Source organism: Pristiophorus japonicus, chromosome 2 (assembly GCF_044704955.1).
Source record: "Pristiophorus japonicus isolate sPriJap1 chromosome 2, sPriJap1.hap1, whole genome shotgun sequence".
Taxonomy (NCBI): domain Eukaryota; kingdom Metazoa; phylum Chordata; class Chondrichthyes; family Pristiophoridae; genus Pristiophorus; species Pristiophorus japonicus.
Genome location: NC_091978.1, coordinates 73,417,112 through 73,437,011, shown reverse-complemented (window position 1 = coordinate 73,437,011; position 19,900 = coordinate 73,417,112). Strand labels below are relative to the sequence as shown.

Sequence of the window (19,900 nt, the reverse complement as noted above, 5' to 3'; positions counted from 1 at the left end):
AACATATAAGATAATGAGGGAGCTCGATAAGGTGGATGCAGAGAGGATATTTCTACTCATAGTGGAAACTAAAACTAGGGGACATAGTCTCAGAATAAAGGGCTGCCCATTTAAAACTGAGATGAGAAATTTCTTCTCTGAGGTTTGTAAATCCATGGAATTCTCTGCCCGAGAGCTGTGGAGGCTGGATCATTGAATATATTTAAGGCAGAGATAGACAGACTTTTGAGCGATAAGGAAGTAATGGGTTATGGGGAGCGGGCAGGGAAGTAGAGCCGAGTCCATGATCAGATCAGCCATGATCTTATTGAATGGCGGAGCAGGCTTGAGGGGCCAAATGGCCTACTCCTATTTCTTATGTTCTTAAGTTACGTTCCTGCGTTAATGGGGCTAGCCTGATGGTTTTCTCTTGTCCCAAACCTTATATTTATATATAATTTAAATATAATTTATTGAGTATATAATGTAACAGAGTTTTGAAGATTTAGCTCCCATTTTTGAATTATTGTGGTTATGGCTTTTAATGTTATGTGAAGACATACAAACATAGCAGAGAGGAATAAACCAGCTGGTCCTTTGAATCTCTCTTGTCTCAATGTGCTGCCACCTATTCACATTAGCAAACCCATCCTGCCCCTTAGCCCCATTATATCATTTCCTGGCGGGGAGAAGAGAGAAAATAAATCAGGCCAATTTAGAGAAAAAAAAAATTGGGATATTCTTCTCTGACAACCCACCCCAAGGCAATCAAGCAAGTTCAAGATCATCACAATAAATGGTACCATTATCCCCATTAACCCACATAGCTTCATAAGTCAAGATCCTTCCATTTGTAGGAATTCATCCAGTTGCTTTTACAAGTACTGTGTATGGGTAGCATGGTATTCACACAGTAGTTGAGAGCTCTGCTCCTTCATGTAGAAGCCCTGTGGTACCAACATAATTGTTTAGCTCTTTTCCCTTTTGTTTAAATCAACACTTCTAAAACAAAAGACTTGCATTTATACAGAGCCTTTCACGTCCCAAAAAAAGATTGAAGACAAATGTAGGTCTCTTGCAGTCAGAATCAGGTGAATTTTTAATGGAGAACATGGCAGACCAATTTAACCAATTCTGTCTTCACCAAGGAAAACACAAATAACCTTCCGGAAATATGAGGGGACTGAGGATCTAGCGAGAAGGAGGAACTGAAGGAAATCGTTATTAGTCAGGAAATTGTGTTCGGGAAATTGATGGGATTGAAGACCGATAAATCCCCAGGGCCTGATAGTCTGCATCCATGAATACTTAAGGAAGTGGCCCTAGAAATAGTGTGCAGAATTTACCAATATTTCACAAAGATTCCTGGTACCTTTCCCCTGCAGAGGAGAAGAATCCCTTTCTGGACTTTTAAAATGGAAGAAAAAACTTCGGGACACAAATGAGTTTTAAAGGGGGAGACGAAGCCTGCAGGGGATACATTCATGGAGACACCCCCCCCCCCCCCCAGTGTTTGGACTTTTTGAAAAGAGAATTCAAAATGGACCTAAATTACAGAAGCCTGAGACCCCCTAAACATCTATGGGAAGGAGCATATCAATTTTAAGATTCTAAAACATTTTGGCTGCAAAAGAGTGTTACCGAATACAGGAGGTGGGGCTAACCTCTGTGAAGCAAATGCGTGTATTAAGGATCCCAGACTGTCTGGGGGGAACTATGCAACACCAATTCACCCCCTAAGAGATAATCAAATTACCCAATCAAGCACAATGGAAATCATGGGCCCAACTAGATGGTCAGGAAATTGGACAATCCTAAAACAATGCAAAACCAGTGCTAGCACATTATCACACCCTAATCGAGTTACTGCTGACTAGCCCACCAAAAACACTGACAAAGGAGACATTTGAAAATCAAAGGACAGAACAGTTTAAACAAAGCCAAAGAACTGATTTGGCAAAGATAAGGAAGCCTGTTTTAGTATAATTGAAGGCCTGTTCTGGCAGTTAGGTGTGCTTCTAGAGACACTATTAAGTTAGCAGTCTCGTTGCATAAGTTCTAACCAGCCTCGAAAAGTGGGACCCCGAAACATCGGCGAAAGGAATCTCTAAAACCCAGAAGGACAGCACCATGACAGCAAACTGGCTGTCAAAACGACTATTGGAAAGTTGCGGGCCATCACGACCAACCAAATAGTCAATCGGAACCAACCCGACAAAACCGAAGATTTTCCACTCAACAAGCTGGTCCCACGCTACCAAAGGGTACAGACTACAGAACGTGGACAACTAAGACGAACCCTGGAGTTGGAACGGTCAAAAGGGGATTGGTGAGCATGGCCCCTGGAACCCCAGAGCTATAACTTAGTTAGGGGAATTGGGAGGGGGGATAGGCTGGAATAACTTGTGTAAATGTATCTGCATTCTCCTCTTTACCCCATTTAGAGTTTAAGCTGTATTATTTTCCCCACAGGCTGTAATTTGACATTTTATTCAATGTGTTGTACCCCTCAGTGTGTATTGGTATTAATATTGTGTGTGTTGTTAAAGGTGTGCCTTTTACTTTTTTGAGACACAATAAAGCCATACCTACCTTGAAACCGATTGTCTGTCCAAGTCTGTCACAGTCCCTTCATAATTCCAGTGTCTAGAACAAAGAATGTGGGAGCGATTCGGAACCGCTCATCCAAGGTCAGAAGGGAAGCTGACCCCCTGAAAACCACCCCTTACAAGTGGATGCATTGGTGATCATTTTCCAACAGTCTATCGACTCTGTATTAGTTCCTATGGACTGGAGGGTAGGTAATGTACCCCCACTTTTTAAAAAGAGAAAGAAAACGGGTAATTATAGACCAGTTAGGGAAAATGTCGGAATCAATTATTAAAGATGTAATAACAGCACATTTGGAAAGCAGTGACAGGACCGGTCCAAGTCAGCATGGATTAAGAAAGGGAAATCATGCTAGAATTTTTTGAGGATGTAACTAGTAGAGTGGACAAGGGAGAACCAATGGATGTGGTGTATTTGGACTTTCAAAAAGCTTTTGACAAGGTCCCACACAAGAGATTAGTGTGCAAAATTAAAGCACATGGGATTGGGGGTAATGTATTGATTTGTATAGAGAACTGGTTGGCAGACAGGAAGCAGAGTAGGAATAAACAGGTCCTTTGCAGATTGGCAGGCAGTGAATAGTGGGGTACAGCAAGGTTCAGTGCTGGGACCCCAGCTATTTACAATATACATTAATGATTTAGACGAAGGAATTGAATGTAATATCTCCAAGTTTGCAGATGACACCAAGCTGGGTGGCAGTGTGAGCTGTGAGGAGGATGCTAAGAGGCTGCAGGGTGACTAATACAGGTTAGGTGAGTGGGCAAAAGCATGGCAGATGCAGTATAATGTGGATAAATGTGAGGTCATCCACTTTGGTGGCAAAAACAGGAAGGCAGAATATTATCTGAATGGTGACAGATAAGGAAAAGGGGAGGTGCAACGAGACCTGGGTGTCATGGTACATCAGCCATTGAAAGTTGGCATGCAGGTACAGCAGGCAGTGAAGAAGGCAAATGGCATATTGGCCTTCATAACGAGAGGATGAGAGTATAGGAGCAGGGAAACATAGAAATTAGGTGCAGGAGCAGGCCATTCAGCCCGTCGAGCCTGCACCACCATTCAAAAAGATCATGACTGATCATTCAACCTCAGTATCCCTTTACTGCTTTCTCTCCATACCCCTTGATCCCTTTGGCCGCAAGGGCCATATCTAACTCCCTTTTGAATATATCTAACGAACTGTCCTCAACAACTTTCTGTGGCAGAGAATTCCAAAGGTTAACCACTCTGAGTGAAGAAGTTTCTCCTCATCTCGGTCCTAAATGGCCTACCTCTTATTCTTAGATTGTGACCCCTGGTTCTGGAACTCTCCAGCAGCGGGAACATTCTTCCTGCCTCTAACCTGTCCAACCCCGTCAGAACTTTATGTGTTTCTATGAGATCCCCTCTCATTCTTCTAAACTCCAGTGAAATCAAGCCCAGTTGATCCAGTCTCTCCTTATATGTCAGTCCTGCCATCCCGGGAATCAATCTGGTGAATCTTCGCTGTACTCTCTCAATAGCAAGAACGTCCTTCCTCAGAGTTGGAGACCAAAACTGAACACAATATTCCAGGTGTAGCCTCATCAAGGCTCTGTACAACTGCAGTAAGACCTCGCTGCTCCTATACTCAAATCCTCTAGCTATGAAGGCCAACATGCCACTTGCCTTCTTCACCGCCTGCTGTACCTGCATGCCAAACTTCAATGATTGATATACCATGACACCCAGGTCTCGTTGCACATCCCCTTTTCCTAATCTGTCACCATTCAGATAATATTTTGTCTTCCTGTTTTTGCCACCAAAGTGGATAACCTCACATTTATCCACATTATACTGCATCTGCCATGCATTTGCCCACTCACCTAACCTGTATTAGTCACCCTGCTGCCTCTTGACATCCTCCTCACAGCTCACACTGCCACCCAGCTTAATGTCATCTGCAAACTTGAAGACATTACATTCAATTCCTTCATCTAAATAATTGATGTATATTGTAAAGAGCTGGGGTCCCAGCACTGAACCCTGCGGCACCCCTCTGGTCACTGCCTGCCATTCTGAAAAGGACCCGTTTATTCCGACTCTCTGCTTCCTGTCTGCCAACCAGTTCTCTATCCATGTCAGCACATTATCCCCAATACTATGTGCATTAATTTTGCACACTAATCTCTGGTGTGGGACCTTGTCAAAAGCCTTTTGAAAGTCTAAATACACCACATCCACTGGTTCTCCCTTGTCCACTCTACTAGTTATATCCTCAAAAAAATTCTCGATTTGTCAAGCATGATTTCCCTTTCATAAATCCATGCTGACTAGGACCGATCCTGTCACTGCTTTCCAAATGCGCTGCTATTTCATCCTTAATAATTGATTCCAACATTTTCCCCACCACCGATGTCAGGCTAACCAGTCTATAATTCCCTATTTTCTCTCCAACCCCTTTTTTAAAAAGTGATGTTACATTAGCTACCCTCCAGTCCATGGGAACTGATCCAGAGTCAATACAATGTTGGAAAATGATCACCAATGCATCTACTATTTCTAGGGCCATTTCCTTAAGTACTCTGGGATGCAACCTATCAGGACCTGGGGATTTATTGGCCTTCAATCCCATCAATTTCCCGAGCACAATTTCCTGCCAAATAAGGATTTCCTTCAGTTCCTCCTTTTCGCTAGACTTTCGAACCTCTAGTATTTCCAGAAGGTTATTTGCGTCTTCCTTAGTGAAGACAGATTCAAAGTATTTGTTCAATTGGTCTGCCATTTCTTTGTTCCCCATTATAAATTCACCTGATTCTGACTGCAAAGGACCTGTGTTGGTCTTCCCTAATCTTTTTTTCTTCACATATCTATAGAAGCTTTTGTAGTCAGTTTTTATATTCCCTGCAAGCTTCCTCTCATACTCTTATTTTACCCCTCCTAATTAAACCCTTTGTCCTCCTCTGCTGAATTCTACATTTCTCCCAATCCTCAGGTTTACTGCTTTTTCTGGCCAATTTATATGCCTCTTCCTTGGATTTAACATTATCCTTAATTTCCCTTGTTAGCCACGGTTGAGCTACCTTCCCAGTTTTCTTTTTACTCCAGACAGGGATGTACAATTGTTGAAGTTCATCCATGTAATCTATAAATGTCTGCCATTGCCTATCCACTGTCAACCCTTTAAGTATCTTTTTCCAATCTATCCTAGCCAATTCACATCTCATACCATCAAAGTTACCTTTCCTTAAGTTCAGTATACTAGTCTCTGAATTAACAGTCACTCTCGATCTTAATAAAGAATTCTACCATATTATGGTCACTCTTCCCCAGGAGGCCTCGCACAACATTGGAGGTCTTACTACAGTTGTACATGGCTTTGGTGAGGCCACACCTTGAATATTGTGTACAGTTTTGGTCTCCTAATCTGAGGAAGGACATTCTTGCTATTGAGGGAGTGCAGCGAAGGTTCACCAGACTGATTCTGGGATGGCAGGACTGATATATGAAGAAAGACTGGATCGAATAGGCTTATATTCACTGGAATTTAGAAGAATGAGAGGGGATCTCATAGAAACATATAAAATTCTGATTGTATTGGACAGGTTAGATGCAGGAAGAATGTTCCCAATGTTAGGGAAGTCCAGAACCAGGGGTCACAGTCTAAGGATAAGGGGTAAGCCATATAGGACCAAGATGAGGAGAAACTTTTTCACCCAGAGAATTGTGAACCGGTGGAATTCTCTACCACAGAAAGTTGTTGAGGCCAGGTCGTTAGATATATTCAAAAGGGAGTTAGATGTGGCCCTTACGGCTAAAGGGATCAAGGGGTATGGAGAGAAAGCAGGAATGGAGTACTGAAGTTGCATGATCAGCCATGATCATATTGAATGATGGTGCAGGCTCGAAGGGCCGAATGGCCTACTCCTGTACCTATTTTCTATGTTTCTAAAATGCTTTACAGCAAATGAGTACTTTTTGAAGTGTAGTCACTATTGTAATCTAGTACAGCCTTGGGTTTTATATAGAACACACATCAGTTTCATTTAAAATCCTCCATGATTAGTGTATTACAATGTTCCTCAGCCCTGCCTCTCTGCTTACTTATCTTGTACTGGTGATCTAAGCAGTTTCCAATTAATTATTTGTTACCTTTATTACTCAGGTCTAATCCTATTATTTCTACATTCTGCTGGTAGATTCATAAACTCTACAGCTGCATTATAACATTTCCTCATCAATAAATAGGTAATATGAACCTTTATAAGACACAGGTTTGGCCTCCACTGGAGTATTGTATCCAATTCTGGGCAGTGCACTTTAGGAAGGATGTGAAAGCCTTAGAGAGCATGCAGAAAAGATTTAGAAGAATGGTTCCAGTGATGAGGAACTTCAGCTACGTGGATAGACTGGAGAAGCTGGGACTGTTCTCTTTGGAGCAGAGGTGGTGAGAGATTTGATAAAGGTGTTCAAAAACATGAGGGGTGTAGACAGAGCAGAGAGAAAGTGTTCCCATTGGCAGAAGGGTCGAGAACCTGAGGACACAGATTTAAGGTGATTGGCAGAAGAACCAATGTCGACATGAGGGAAAATATTTTTATGCAAAGAGTGGTTAGGATCTGGAATTCACTGTCTGAAAGGGTGGTGGGTACAGATTCAATTGTGGTTTTCAAAAAGGAATTGGATAAGTACCTGAAAGAAAACCACTGCAGGGCTACAGGGAAAGGGCTTGGGGGAGTGGGATTAGCTTAAGTGCTCTTGCAGAGAGCCGACACAGGCTCGATGGGCCGAATGGCCTCTTCTGTGCTGTAACCATTCTGTGATAATAGGTCCAGCATTACAAAACATTTGTACCCTTAGGTCTGAATTTTAGCTATATTCTCAATTGATATCAATATTCTGGTTAGCTGCATATACCTCCAGCTATGGATGCTCAATCGTTGAGTATATTCGGATATTCAGATTTTTGGACTCTAGGGGAAATGAAGGGATATGTGGATCGGGCAGGAAAGTGGAGTTGAGATCAAAGATCAACCATGAGCTTAGAGTCGAGGGCTGTATGACCAACTCCTATTTCTTGTTATGTCATTTGTTCCTATTGGTTTTCCTTCCATTCCAGAAATGCTTCCACCTGTACTGTGAGAATGACTGATGTAACTTCGGTCTGGTTTCAGACTTTCTGTAAACCATATCATGTTTACTATTCTAAGGGTACATATTCTGTGGTAACTAGTTTATTTTTTAACCCGATTATTATTTTTATTTGCTATTTCCTTGCCACGAGCTGGTCTCTCCAACACAGGACGAAAGCTGTGCCATTCGCACATACCTCTCTGTTTTCAGTTTTAGTATAATATGCTATAAGCCACATTAAACAGGATTCTGAGGGCTGCCACTTGGCAGTCACATTAAACCATCACAAACATGATAACTCAAGTGCACCAGGAAGTCTTTAATAACAAAAACATTTATTATCCAGAAAATACATTGGAATCAATGAAATAAAAGGATTAAAATACATTAGTTTTACTTAAAATGCTGTAGTATAGGCAGCTGCAATAAATATGGTTTTCAATAGTGTGGCTAATTGCCTGTGTATTGCCAATAGTGTAGCTGAACTTTTAAAATATTACATTTTTGAAATACAAATGTCCGACGTTCAACAAGAGTTTGCAAGACACAGGTGTGTCTCCTTTTCTCAGTGCGACTTACCATAATTCAGCATTTCAGCACATTTTTTTTTGGGGGGGGGGGAATTGGAGGAAGAACAGGCATCATCATGGTTGACTATGTGCTATCTTTAATAACTTCTATAGAATTTTCCACTAGAGCAGGCAGTATTGGAGCATTCAGTAAGCCGTTCTGCACAAGAACGGTGTTAGGTTTCATCTTAGGATAAAGCTTTGTGCAAATTACAAAGCTTTTAATTAGGATGGACACAGGATTTCTTTTGGCCATGAATTGGTTCTATTAGGGGACCCTCCTGTAGTAAATGTCTTTTAGACAAAGAAGCCCTGAGAATGAAAACAGACATACATTAGTCTTAGTGTGGTTTAATCCTAGCCATGTTTGATAAGCAGAACCCCATACCATCATGGCTAGCATTTGAAAGACGGAAGAATAAAAACAAACTCACATCACTACAATATCCTTCAAATCTTCTGGTACAATAAAAAATGATATTTGCATTTTTACATAATTTTCTATCCAGATATTTCAACATATGAAAGATTAATGTGATCTACCAGTCCAATTCACTACTATATTTGCTAAAGAAAGAATCATTCTCGGATCTCCCCCCTCCTCCTCCCCAGTGGCTTAGTTCTACGTGCACCATTCGGTGTGGCCTTAAGCTGTGTAGACCAGAATGGTCCCTGATTCATTCAGTGATCAGTCCTGAGTTCGCTGATCTCAGTCAGGATGCTACAATTGGCCTGAGCACCCCACTGGAAAAAAAGAGGATAAAAAAAAAAAATCAACCAAAACCCCTGCCCAAATCTCTATTCCAGTGAGCCTCCGTAGGCATTTCCATGTCTGGATTCTGGTGAGAACCAGATCAGGCTCACCTTCTGCAGTTGAGTATTATTCCAACACTCACTAACTACTTGAGAGATAATGGAGAACTCGAATTCTAGCATTGAGTCAACGTGTCTTCAATGGAGAAATCTGAAAAATGCATTAGGATTTTTCCCCCCCTCTAACTGCTGGTCTTCCCGATTCGGTTTCCTCTAGCTACCAAATTTTGTACACAATTTCATGTCCTATATCACTATGATTTGGTTAATAATTTTGTTGCTTTGATATTCTATATTAATCCATCATATGCTGACTGCAACATTGAATTTCAGAAATATCAAATTCACCAAATACTCATTATTCAGTATTTGTGAAAAAGCTAAAAAAAATCCAAATTCTGTGTTTTCACTTTAAATGTTATGCACAATATTAGAAGAAAAGATGAAAAATTGTAACTTTGTGGGTTTAATTTAAACAGACAATAAAGTAACTCTTGAGTATATTGCTGGGACCTGGGTTAAAAACATCCATTATGAACCAAGTTGTTTTAACAGCAGATTCCTCCACTCCTTTTGCAGAAATAGGTTAAATCTTCCTTCATTGCAAACTTATAACTAGTAATTTTCAAATAGCTTTGAATTACATATGCTAACAACCCATTGGGGCAATGTACAATATAAATCTGAGATCTCTATGAATCCTTCATTATTCCATGCTTTAATTTGATTGTTCAGAATATAAACATTATTTTAACATGGAGAAATAACACTGCTTCGGTTGATGCACAGCTTCAGTTGCAAGTTCTTGTTACTATATAGATACATAAATTCAAGATAGCTTGCATTCAGCTTTTCATTAATCATGAGAAATAACCCACCTTCTCCTCCAAAAAACTAACTGTATTTTAATAAGATGTGGGATCTTTTCTTTGTATGCATTAAAATGCAGTATCCAATTTCAGGATAGTATTATTTTATGTTTCTCCAACTAATTTTAAATGTATATAAGGGAATGCATTTTCCAATATTTAAATATTTCCACATTGCCAATTCTAATTAAATGCATACGTAATTTGATCTGAAAAGGGAATTATAATACCAATCGGTCTTAAAGGGTCTAGTGACAAAGTCATCTATTTACTTGGGAAGATGTAACCCATATGTAATATTTAATTTTACTTTATTGCAAAACCTTTGTGACATTGCGCTATTTTTAACATTTAATAATGATTTTAATTTTTCACAATGTCAAGATGTGAAACTTTACTGATTACATAAAAATATGAATGTGACATGCATATCTGCACATTGGTTTAGACTACTCCGGAAGGTATTGTTCAGATCTATATGCTGTTCAGGATTATGAATGTTGTAAAAAAATATAGTGAAACTCTCTTACTATCCATAACTAATTTGTTAGCTATTTATGATATGAAGTAGGCTATGACATAAGGGCTTACACAATAAGTAAAAAAAGATGTTCCATCAATGATCATTTAATTTACAACTTTGTCACTTAACTATACAAATGGTATGAGAATCATTAATAATTATGCAGCTGCAGTTTTGTATAGATCTATCAAAATTTACTGTACAGTGCATAGCCCTATTGCAGAAAATTGTATTCAAATAATTAACTGAAAATAGGCTCGACACCTCAGCTACTCTCAAACATTAACAAGTCTGCCATCTAATTTTCATAACTACCATATAAGCAAGCATCTATGCTACTAGTTAATGGAGAACGAGAGGCATCAGCTAACTATTTTCCAAATGGTGTAAAATATCTTTGTTGCAAAAAAAATGCAAGCTAATATTTAATTTACATAAACCAAATATAAAAGTTTTTCCGAAAACTTGTTATTGAGCTCAAGAAATTGCATCACAACTTCTCTGCATCATATTTAGATAACTGAGGGTGGGGGCAGTGACTACAAAATTACAGAAAAAACTAGTAGCACTTACATTCGTAACTGAAACTTGGTGAGATTCATGGTACAGGAGAGGCCAAGTGCACAGAACTGGAATGGAAAGACTCCACAAACTAAGCTGACAAGACCAAGGATGCTGAAAGCAGAGAAGATGCCAGGAGCAGAACTAATCCAGATTGACGACATTTAGCAGTAATCAAAAAGTCACATGCAAAATATTATTAATCACAGCAGAGATTTCCATGTGACCACTCTCTACACATCTCTGGCATCTTTCTCTATGCCTGGTCTCTTACTACTCTAACCCAAGTCTTTTCAGATATATTCTCATTTATTGTCTTTTTTCTCTTCAGTTTTCAATGTTTTCTCCCAGCATTACCAACACTGCTACATTGTGGACATCTGTAAGTCAAGTTATGGATGACAAGATGGCATGAGCTTCTCCAGTGCATTCAATGTTTCCTATGTATCCCATGACAAGACGTGCATTAATTTACTATGTAATTGGACTAGTAAATATCTGATGCTAGATGTGCTTGCTTCTGGTTATTCATATCATTACCCTAACCAGAATATATCATGATCTTGCATTTCCAATGGCATGTTTAACAAACTAAATAAGTCCATTAACAAATATGACAACAATGAAGCTCTACAAACTAGTTTGTTCCCATGAAATTTTAGTGTGGGCATTTTGCTACAAACATACTGACTATATATTTTAATGGGATATGGTACACACACACACAGTTAGTAGGTAAAACAAAGAAAGCTCCTGTAAACTATTTATTTGCAGTTTTAATAGTCCATTATCCCATACTCGTTCTTTTTAACAGTGGCAATTGAACATTAGACAAGGATTGGCTACGTAATGTTATATATATCACTTCATTTGTGAGTTTTGCACATTGTCAAAATCTGTTTCAGAGCCTTCTGAACATCTTCATCCATTTGACCCTGGAAATATGTTAAAAAAAATGATTAGACCAAGAACAAAGCCATATGCTAAAATTATAATTTTTGGCCCCAGACATAGGAAGAAATAGAACTGAGATCCTGCAAAGGGAGTTTGAAGAATCAGGTTCAATCACAGGACTGCAAGAGTAGCAATCTCAGGATAAATTCTGGTGCCATGTACACAATGGACAAGCTTCACTTGAATAGGGCAAAGAGTTTCTCCCCATCTGCTCTATCAAATACCCACATAATTTTGAACACCTCTATCAAATCTCCTCTTAGCCTGGTTAGCTCTAAGAACCATCCCAGCTTCTCTACTCCCTCCACATAACTGAAGTCCCTCATCCGTGGTACCATTCTGGTAAATCTCCTCTGCACCCTGTCCAAGGCCTTGACATCCTTCCGAAAGCATGGTGCCCAGAATTGGGCACAATACTCTAGCTGAGGCCGAACCAGTGATTTATAAAGGTTTACCATAACTTCCTTGTTTTTATACTCTAGGGGGGAATTTTAGCTCCCACAAATAGGTAAGTTTGGGTTGAGTAGGAAGTAAAAATGTAAAAAATTACAAACGTGACCCCATCATGTCTTGAACCTGGCCACTTCCGCTTTCAACGGAGGTGGGACAAGGGGCAGGCAACCAATCCGCACTCAGTAAACGGCTCGTCATTGAAACATTTTAAGGAAGCTGTGTACCTCCATTTTAATGGGTTACTATTTTAACTACAGTCAGCTGGGTTTCACGGGAAACATGGCTGATAAAAGGAGGCGAGAAGTTATGGATCCATAAGGTAGTGGACCAGGAGGAGCAGGAGTGTTTCCTCCAGGCCCAACAAGCTAACCCTGTAAACCCTCACATCCCCATCACCTCCACAATCTCCCCCGTCACCACCCACCCCACCCCAAATCTGTCTTCTCAACCCCCACTAAACCTACATGATCCTCAGCTACGGCCTTGTGCTACAGCCTTCCATGTCTGTCAGAAAGACAAGAGGGAAAGAAGGTGTGACCAGGTAACTAAAGAACAATTTTTCCAATACCATTTCTGTTGGCAAACTATTAAAATCCATATAATTCACATCAAATTAATGAACATCAATGAGGCCTGGGATGACAGGACTGGCATATGAAGAAAGACTGAATCGACTGGGCTTATATTCACTGGAATTAAGAAGAATGAGAGGGGATCTCAAAGAAACATATAAAATTCTGATGGGATTGGTCAGGTTAGATGCAGGAAGAATGTTCCCGATGTTGGGGAAGTCCAGAACCAGAGGTCACAGTCTAAGGATGAGGGTTAAGCCATTTAGGACCGAGATGAGGAGAAACTTCTTCACTTAGAGAATTGTGAACATGTGGAATTCTCTACCACAGAAAGTTGTTGGGGCCAGTTTGTTAGATATATTCAAAAGGGAGTTAGATATGGCCCTTACGGCTAAAGGGATCAAGGATAATGGAGAGAAAGCAGGAATGAGGTACTGAAGTGCATGATCAGCCATGATCTTATTGAATGGTGGTGCAGGCTCGAAGGGCCAAATGGCCTACTCCTGCACCTATTTTCTATGTTTCTAGGATTAAGGACAGCCAGCATGGATTTATTAATAAATGAAAGTTTTCTTTTTTAAGTGACTGCTTGTATAGATAAGTGGAATGCAACAGATGTAGCATATATGGATTAGCAGAAGGAATTCGCTAAGGTTCCTCATAGGAGGCTCATTACAATGATTCAGGCATAAATTATAAGTGGAAATGTGACACAATGGATAGAGATCAGAAGCAAAGGGTTAAATTTAACTGGTGTTACTCAGACCAGAGAGTGTAATCTGGAGGTCAGTGTTGAGTATGCTTTTGCTCTCGATATAGAGAGAGCACACAAGAGAGAGTGGTCTGCACAGAGTGGTCTTAAACAGAGTGTTAAAGTTGGGAATTTGGAGAGAGTGGGAATTTGATGCAGAGGAGGAAGGAGGTGCTGCTTTTTAGCTTAAAAGAGGGTTATAATGTTACGAAGAATAGTAGCAATCCTGAAGATTGGGAGAGTTGTAAGAAAGCAGCAAAGGATGACCAAAAGCTTGATAAAAAAGGAAAAAAATAGAATGAGTGCGCACTAGCAAGAAATGTAAAAACAGATTGTATGAGCTTCTACAAGTATGTAAAAAGGAAAAGGAAAAGCAAAAGTAAGCATTGGTCCCTTAGAGGTTGAGACAGGAGAAATTATAATGGGGAATAAGGAAATTGCAGAGACTTTAAACAAATATTGTGTGTCTGGCTTCATAGTAGAAGAGACAAAAAGTATACAAAATAATGGGGAACCAAGGAGCTAATGAGAGTGACGAACTTCAAATAATTAAGATCAGCAGCGAAAAGGTACTTGGGAAACTAATGGGATTAAAAGCCAACAAGTCTCCTGGACTACATGGCCTACATTCTAGGATTCTAAAAGAGCTGGTGGACAGTGAGATAGTGGATGCATTTGGTTGTGGTCTTCCAAGATTCCTGAGATTCTAGAATGATCCCAGTGGATTGGAAGATAGCAAATGTAACCCCGCTATTCAAGAAAGGAGGGAGAGAGAAAATAGGGAACTATAGACCAGTTAGCTTGACATCAGTCATTGGGAAAATGCTGGAATCCATTATTAAGGTACAGGGCACTGAGAAAATCATAATATGATTAAGCAGAGTCAACATAGTTTTATGAAAGGGAAATTGTGTTGAACAAATTTATTAGAAATTTTTGAGGCTACAACTAGCAGGGTAGATAAAGGGGAACCAGTGGATGTAGTATATTTGGATTTCCAAAAGGCATTCGATAAGGTGCTTCATAAAAGGTTGCTATGCAAGATAAGGGTTCATGGGTTTGTGGTTAATACATTAGCATGGATAGAGGATTGATTAACTAACAGAAAACAGGGAGTAGGGATAAATGGGTCAATTTCAGGTTGGCAAACTGTAACTAGTGAGGTGCCACAGGATCAGTGCTTGGGCCTCAGCTATTTACAATCTATATTAATGACTTGGATGAAGGAACTGAGTGTAATGATGATACAAAGCTAGGTGGGAAAATAAACTGTGATGAGGACACAAAGAGCCTGCAAAGGAATATCGACAGGTTAAGTGAGTGGGCAATAAGGTGGCAGATGGAATATAATGTGGGGAAATATGAGGTTATTCACTGGTAGGAAGAATAGAAAAACAGAATAGTTTTAAACGGTGAGAAACTATTAAATGTTGGTGTTCTGAGAGATTTAGGTGTCGTTATGTTTTCGAATTTGGGACGTTGAGGCGGCCAAGATGGCAGCGGCCCAACCACCGGACGTCTCCAATTTGGCGACATCAGGCGGCGAGGGCCGAGGAAAGCATTCAAAAAAATGCAGCGCCCGGGGGGGGGGGGGGGGGCGGCGGCAGCAGCAGGCCGCAAGAATCGGCAGGTGGCGAGGATCGGTGGGCGACAAGGAGCCAAGAATCGGCAGACAGCGCCAACAGTGAGGTCGAAATCCAGAAAAATCCGAAAATCAGCCGGTCTTGGCCCCGAGGTTGCCGGATTTGAGACGTTATACCTGTACATGCCTTAGAGGTGGTGCAAATTAGGTTCACTAGATTGATGAGAGGGTCATGAGGAGAGATTGAGTAGATTGGCCCTATACTCTCTGGATTTGAGAAGAATGAGATTATGAGGGGGACTGACAGGGTAGATGCTGAAAGGTTGTTTTTGGAATTACTTATAAGAACATAAGAAATAGGAACAGGAGTAGGCCATACAGCCCCTCGTGCATGCTCCACCATTCAATAAGATCATGGCTGATCTGATCATGGACTCAGCTCCACTTCCCCGCCCGCTCCCCATAACCTCTTATCCCCCTTATCGTTCAAGAAACTATCTATTTCTGTCTTAAATTTATTCAATGTCCCAGCTTCCACAGCTCTCTGAGGCAGTGAATTCCACAGATTTACAACCCTCAGAGAAAAAATTCCTCCTCATCTCGGTTTTAAATGGGCGGCCCCTTATTCTAAGATCATGCCCTCGAGTTCTCGTCTCTCCCCATCAGTGGAAACATCCTCTCTGCATCCACCTTGTCAAGCCCCCTCATAATCTTATATGTTTTGATATATGTTTAGATAGCCTCTCATTCTTCTGAATTTAAATGAGTAGAGGCTCAACCTACTCAATCTTTCCTCATAAGTCAACCCCCTCATCCCCAGAATCAACCTAGTGAACTTTATCTGAACTGTCTCCAAAGCAAGTATATCCTTTCGTAAATATGGAAACCAAAACTGCATGTAGTATTCCAGCTGTGGCCTCCCCAATACCTTGTATAGCTATAGCAAGACTTTCGAGCTTTTATACTCCATCCCCTTTGCAATAAAGGCCTGCACCTATTTTCTATGTTTCTAATACCATTGGCCTTCCTGATCACCTGGTGTATCTGCATACTATCCTTTTGTGTTTCGCGCACAAGTACCCCCAGGTCCCGCTGTACTGCAGCACTTTGCAATCTTTCTCCATTTAAATAATAACTTGCTCTTTGATTTTTTTTCTGCCAAAGTGCACGACTTCACACTTTCCAACATCATACTCCATCTGCCAAATTTTTGCCCACTCACTTAGCCTGTCTGTGTCCTTTTGCAGATTTTTTGTGTCCTCCTCATACATTGTTTTTCCTCCCATCTTTGTATCATCAGCAAACTTGGCTACGTTACACTCAGTCCCTTCTTCCAAGTCGTTAATATAGACTGTAAATAGTTGGGGTCCCAGCACTGATCCCTGCGCCACCCCATTAGTTACTGGTTGCTAAACAGAGAATGAACCATTTATCCCGATTCTCTGTTCGCTGTTAGTTAGCTAATTCTCTATCTTTGCTAATATATTACCTCCAACCCTGTGAACTTTTATCTTGTGCAGTAACCTTTTATGTGGCACCTTGTCAAATGCCTTCTGGAAATCCAAATACACCACATCCACTGGTTCCCCTTTATCCACCCTGTTCGTTACATCCTCAAAGAACTCCAGCAAATTTGTCAAAGGGCTGTGGATGTTGAATAATTGAATATATTCAAGCCTGAGATAGATCGTTTTTTGGATTCTAGGGGAAAGAAGGGATATAGGGATCAGATGAGAAAGTGGAGAGTGGAGTAGTGGTCGAAGATCAGCCACGTTTTTATTGAATGGTGGAGCAGGCCCCGAGTGGCCATATGGCCTACTTCTGCTCCTAATTCTTATGTTATGTTCCTTCATCATCATTTACTGATTTCACAAAAGTTAAAAGGTTTGGCAAACATCAAGGAGTGTAAATTTGTTTTTAGGAAGACATGGATAAGTTAGTGGATTGAGCAAACACCTGCCATGTACAATTTATTATAACAATGTGTGAGGTAATGCATTTTTGGAGAAAAAACAATGAATAGGAATAGAACCTAATGGAAAGATGTGAAGCGTGTGGAGAATGAGACCATAGGGGTGCAAATAGTGAATTCTTTGAAAGTACGAGTACAAGTGGATGTCATAAAAATGCCAATACCAGTTTAGAGATTTATGATAAATTTGTACTGTGGGTAAGTTTTGGGTGCTCCATTATAGAAGAGTGTGTAAAACCATAAGCAGCAGAGCACGGATTCAGATATGAAATTATAGTTATGAAGAGAGACTTCAAATTCTGGAACTATTTTTCTGGAACAGAGTAGACCAAGTGGAGATTCAATAACTGCTTTTAAAATTATGAAGGGTTTCCATAGCATTAAGAGGGAATTTTTTTTTTGATTGGAAAGTCAGTGACAAGGGCTCATCATTTTAAAAGAGTGGCCAGAAAGGTTAGGTGGTATTTCTTCTTGCAGAGATTCTTTTGGAACATTGAATACTTTGCCAAAGTTGAAGCAGAGACCATTGCACCCTTCAATGTTAAGGAACACAAAAGCAAATATTATAGGAATCTTTAAGAAATAATGGAACCTGTCGATTCAAAAATTATCTCAGCTGCCTTGTGCAGTATATAAGGGATAACTATAGAAACTTACCTGGACAGCATACAGAAGATGCATTCTATACACAGATACTACCTCCTGATGTCGTTGATTTGCTTCCTATAAATTAAATGATGACATTTAATTGATTAGAGCAGCTGCAGTATACATTTGAAACAATAATTGAACAGCATCTGAAACCCACGTCATGAAGGGACCTTATCTCACAAGATGCTCTTCGTATTAATTTTGACTCGATCAAATCTCTCAATTTTAAAATTCTCATCCTTGTTTTTGAATCCCTGCATGGCCTTGCCCTTCCCTAACTCTAATCTCCTCCAGCCATACAACCCTCCAATATCTCTGCATTCCTCCAATTCTGGCCTCTTGTGCATCCCTAATTTTATTGTTTCACCACTGGCGGAAGTGCCTTCAGCTACCTCGGCCCTAAGCTCTGAAATTCCCACTCTAAATCTCTCTGCCTCTCTCTCCTCCTTCAAGACGTTCCTTAAAACCTACTTCTTTGACCAAGCTTTTGGCCATCTGTCCTAATATCTCATGTGGCTCCAGGTCGAATTTTGTTTGATAACACTTCTGTGACGTGCCTTGGAACATTTGACTAGGTTAAAGTGCTGTATTGCTATATAAATGCATGTTGTTATTGTTCTAAGTTCCAAAAGGCGAACAGGATAATGCATTAACCCACTGCTCTGAGTCTGTCAAAGTCTACATTGACTAGAACACTTTCCTTAGCTTTGCTTGCCCTACACACAATCTTATTTACATGGAGCAGGTACACAAGAAATAGGAGCAGGAATAGGCCATTCGGCCCCTCGAGCCTGCTCCGCCATTTAATAAGATCATGGCTGATCTGATCTAGGGCTCAGCTCCACTTCCCTTATCGTTCAGAAATCTGTCTAACTCCACCTTAAAATGACCCAGCCTCCACCGCTCTCTGGGGCAGAGGATTCCACAGATTTACAACTCAGAAGAAATTCCTCCTCACCTCAGTTCTAAATGGGCGACCTCTTATTCTTAAACTATGCCCCCTAGTTCGAGATTCCCCCACGAGTGGAAACATCCTCTCTGCATCTACCTTGTCGAGCCCCCTCAGTATCTTATATGTTTCAATAAGATCACGTCTCATTCTTCTAAACTCCAGTGAGTATAGGCCCAACCTGCTCATCCGTTGTTCATAAGTCAATCCCCTCATCTCTGAAATCAACCGAGTGAACCTTCTCTGAACTGCTTCCAATGCAAGTATATCCCTCCTTAAATAAGGAGACCAAAACTGTACGCAGTACTCTAGGTGTGGCCTCACCAATATCCTGTACAGTTGTAGCAGGACTTCCCTGCTTTTATACTCCATCCCCCTTGCAATAAAGGCCAATAATTCCATTCGCCATCCTGATTACTTGCTGTACCTGCATACTAACTTTTTGTGTTGCATGCACAAGGATCCCCAGGTCCCTCTGTACTGCAGCATTTTGTAGTTTCCATTTAAAGAATTATTTGCTTTTTTATTTTTCCTGCCAAAATGGATAACCTCACACTGTCCTACATTATACTCCATCTGCCAAATGTTTGCCCACTTACTTAGCCAGTGTCTGTATTCCTTTGAGGATTTTTTGTGTCTGCCTCACAAAGATGGGTGGGAAAGCAAGTTGAATCAGAAAACTTGGCTACATTACACTCAGTCCGTTCATCCAAGTCATTTAGATTGTAAACAGTTGAGGCCCCAGCACCTATCCCTGCGAACCCCACTAGTTACCGTTTCCCAATGAGAAAATGAACCATTTATCCCCACTCTCTGTTTTCTGTTAGCCAATCCATTACCCATGCTAATATATTACCGCCAACCCTGTGAGCTCTTATCTTGTGCAGATACCTTTTATGTGGCACCTTATCGAATGCCTTCTAGAAATCCAAATACACCACATCTACTGGTTCCCCCTTATCCATCCTCCTCGTTACATCCTCAAAGAACTCCAGCAA

The 19,900-nt window shown here is 40.5% G+C and overlaps 1 protein-coding gene across 3 annotated transcripts in view; it reads right to left on the bottom strand.

Moving 5' to 3' along the window:
* Positions 1–11,774: 11,774 nt before the first annotated feature.
* rai14 (retinoic acid induced 14) overlaps positions 11,775–19,900 on the bottom strand; it is a 386,053-nt gene continuing 377,927 nt past the window's right edge. For all 3 annotated transcript variants that reach the window (XM_070867929.1, XM_070867946.1, XM_070867937.1), the window contains 2 exons: positions 17,960–18,025; positions 11,775–11,953 (listed from right to left, as the gene is read on the bottom strand). In XM_070867929.1, the coding sequence (XP_070724030.1) occupies positions 11,885–11,953; positions 17,960–18,025 (135 nt within the window). In that variant the 3' untranslated portion in view covers positions 11,775–11,884. The remainder of the gene's footprint in view (positions 11,954–17,959; positions 18,026–19,900) is intronic.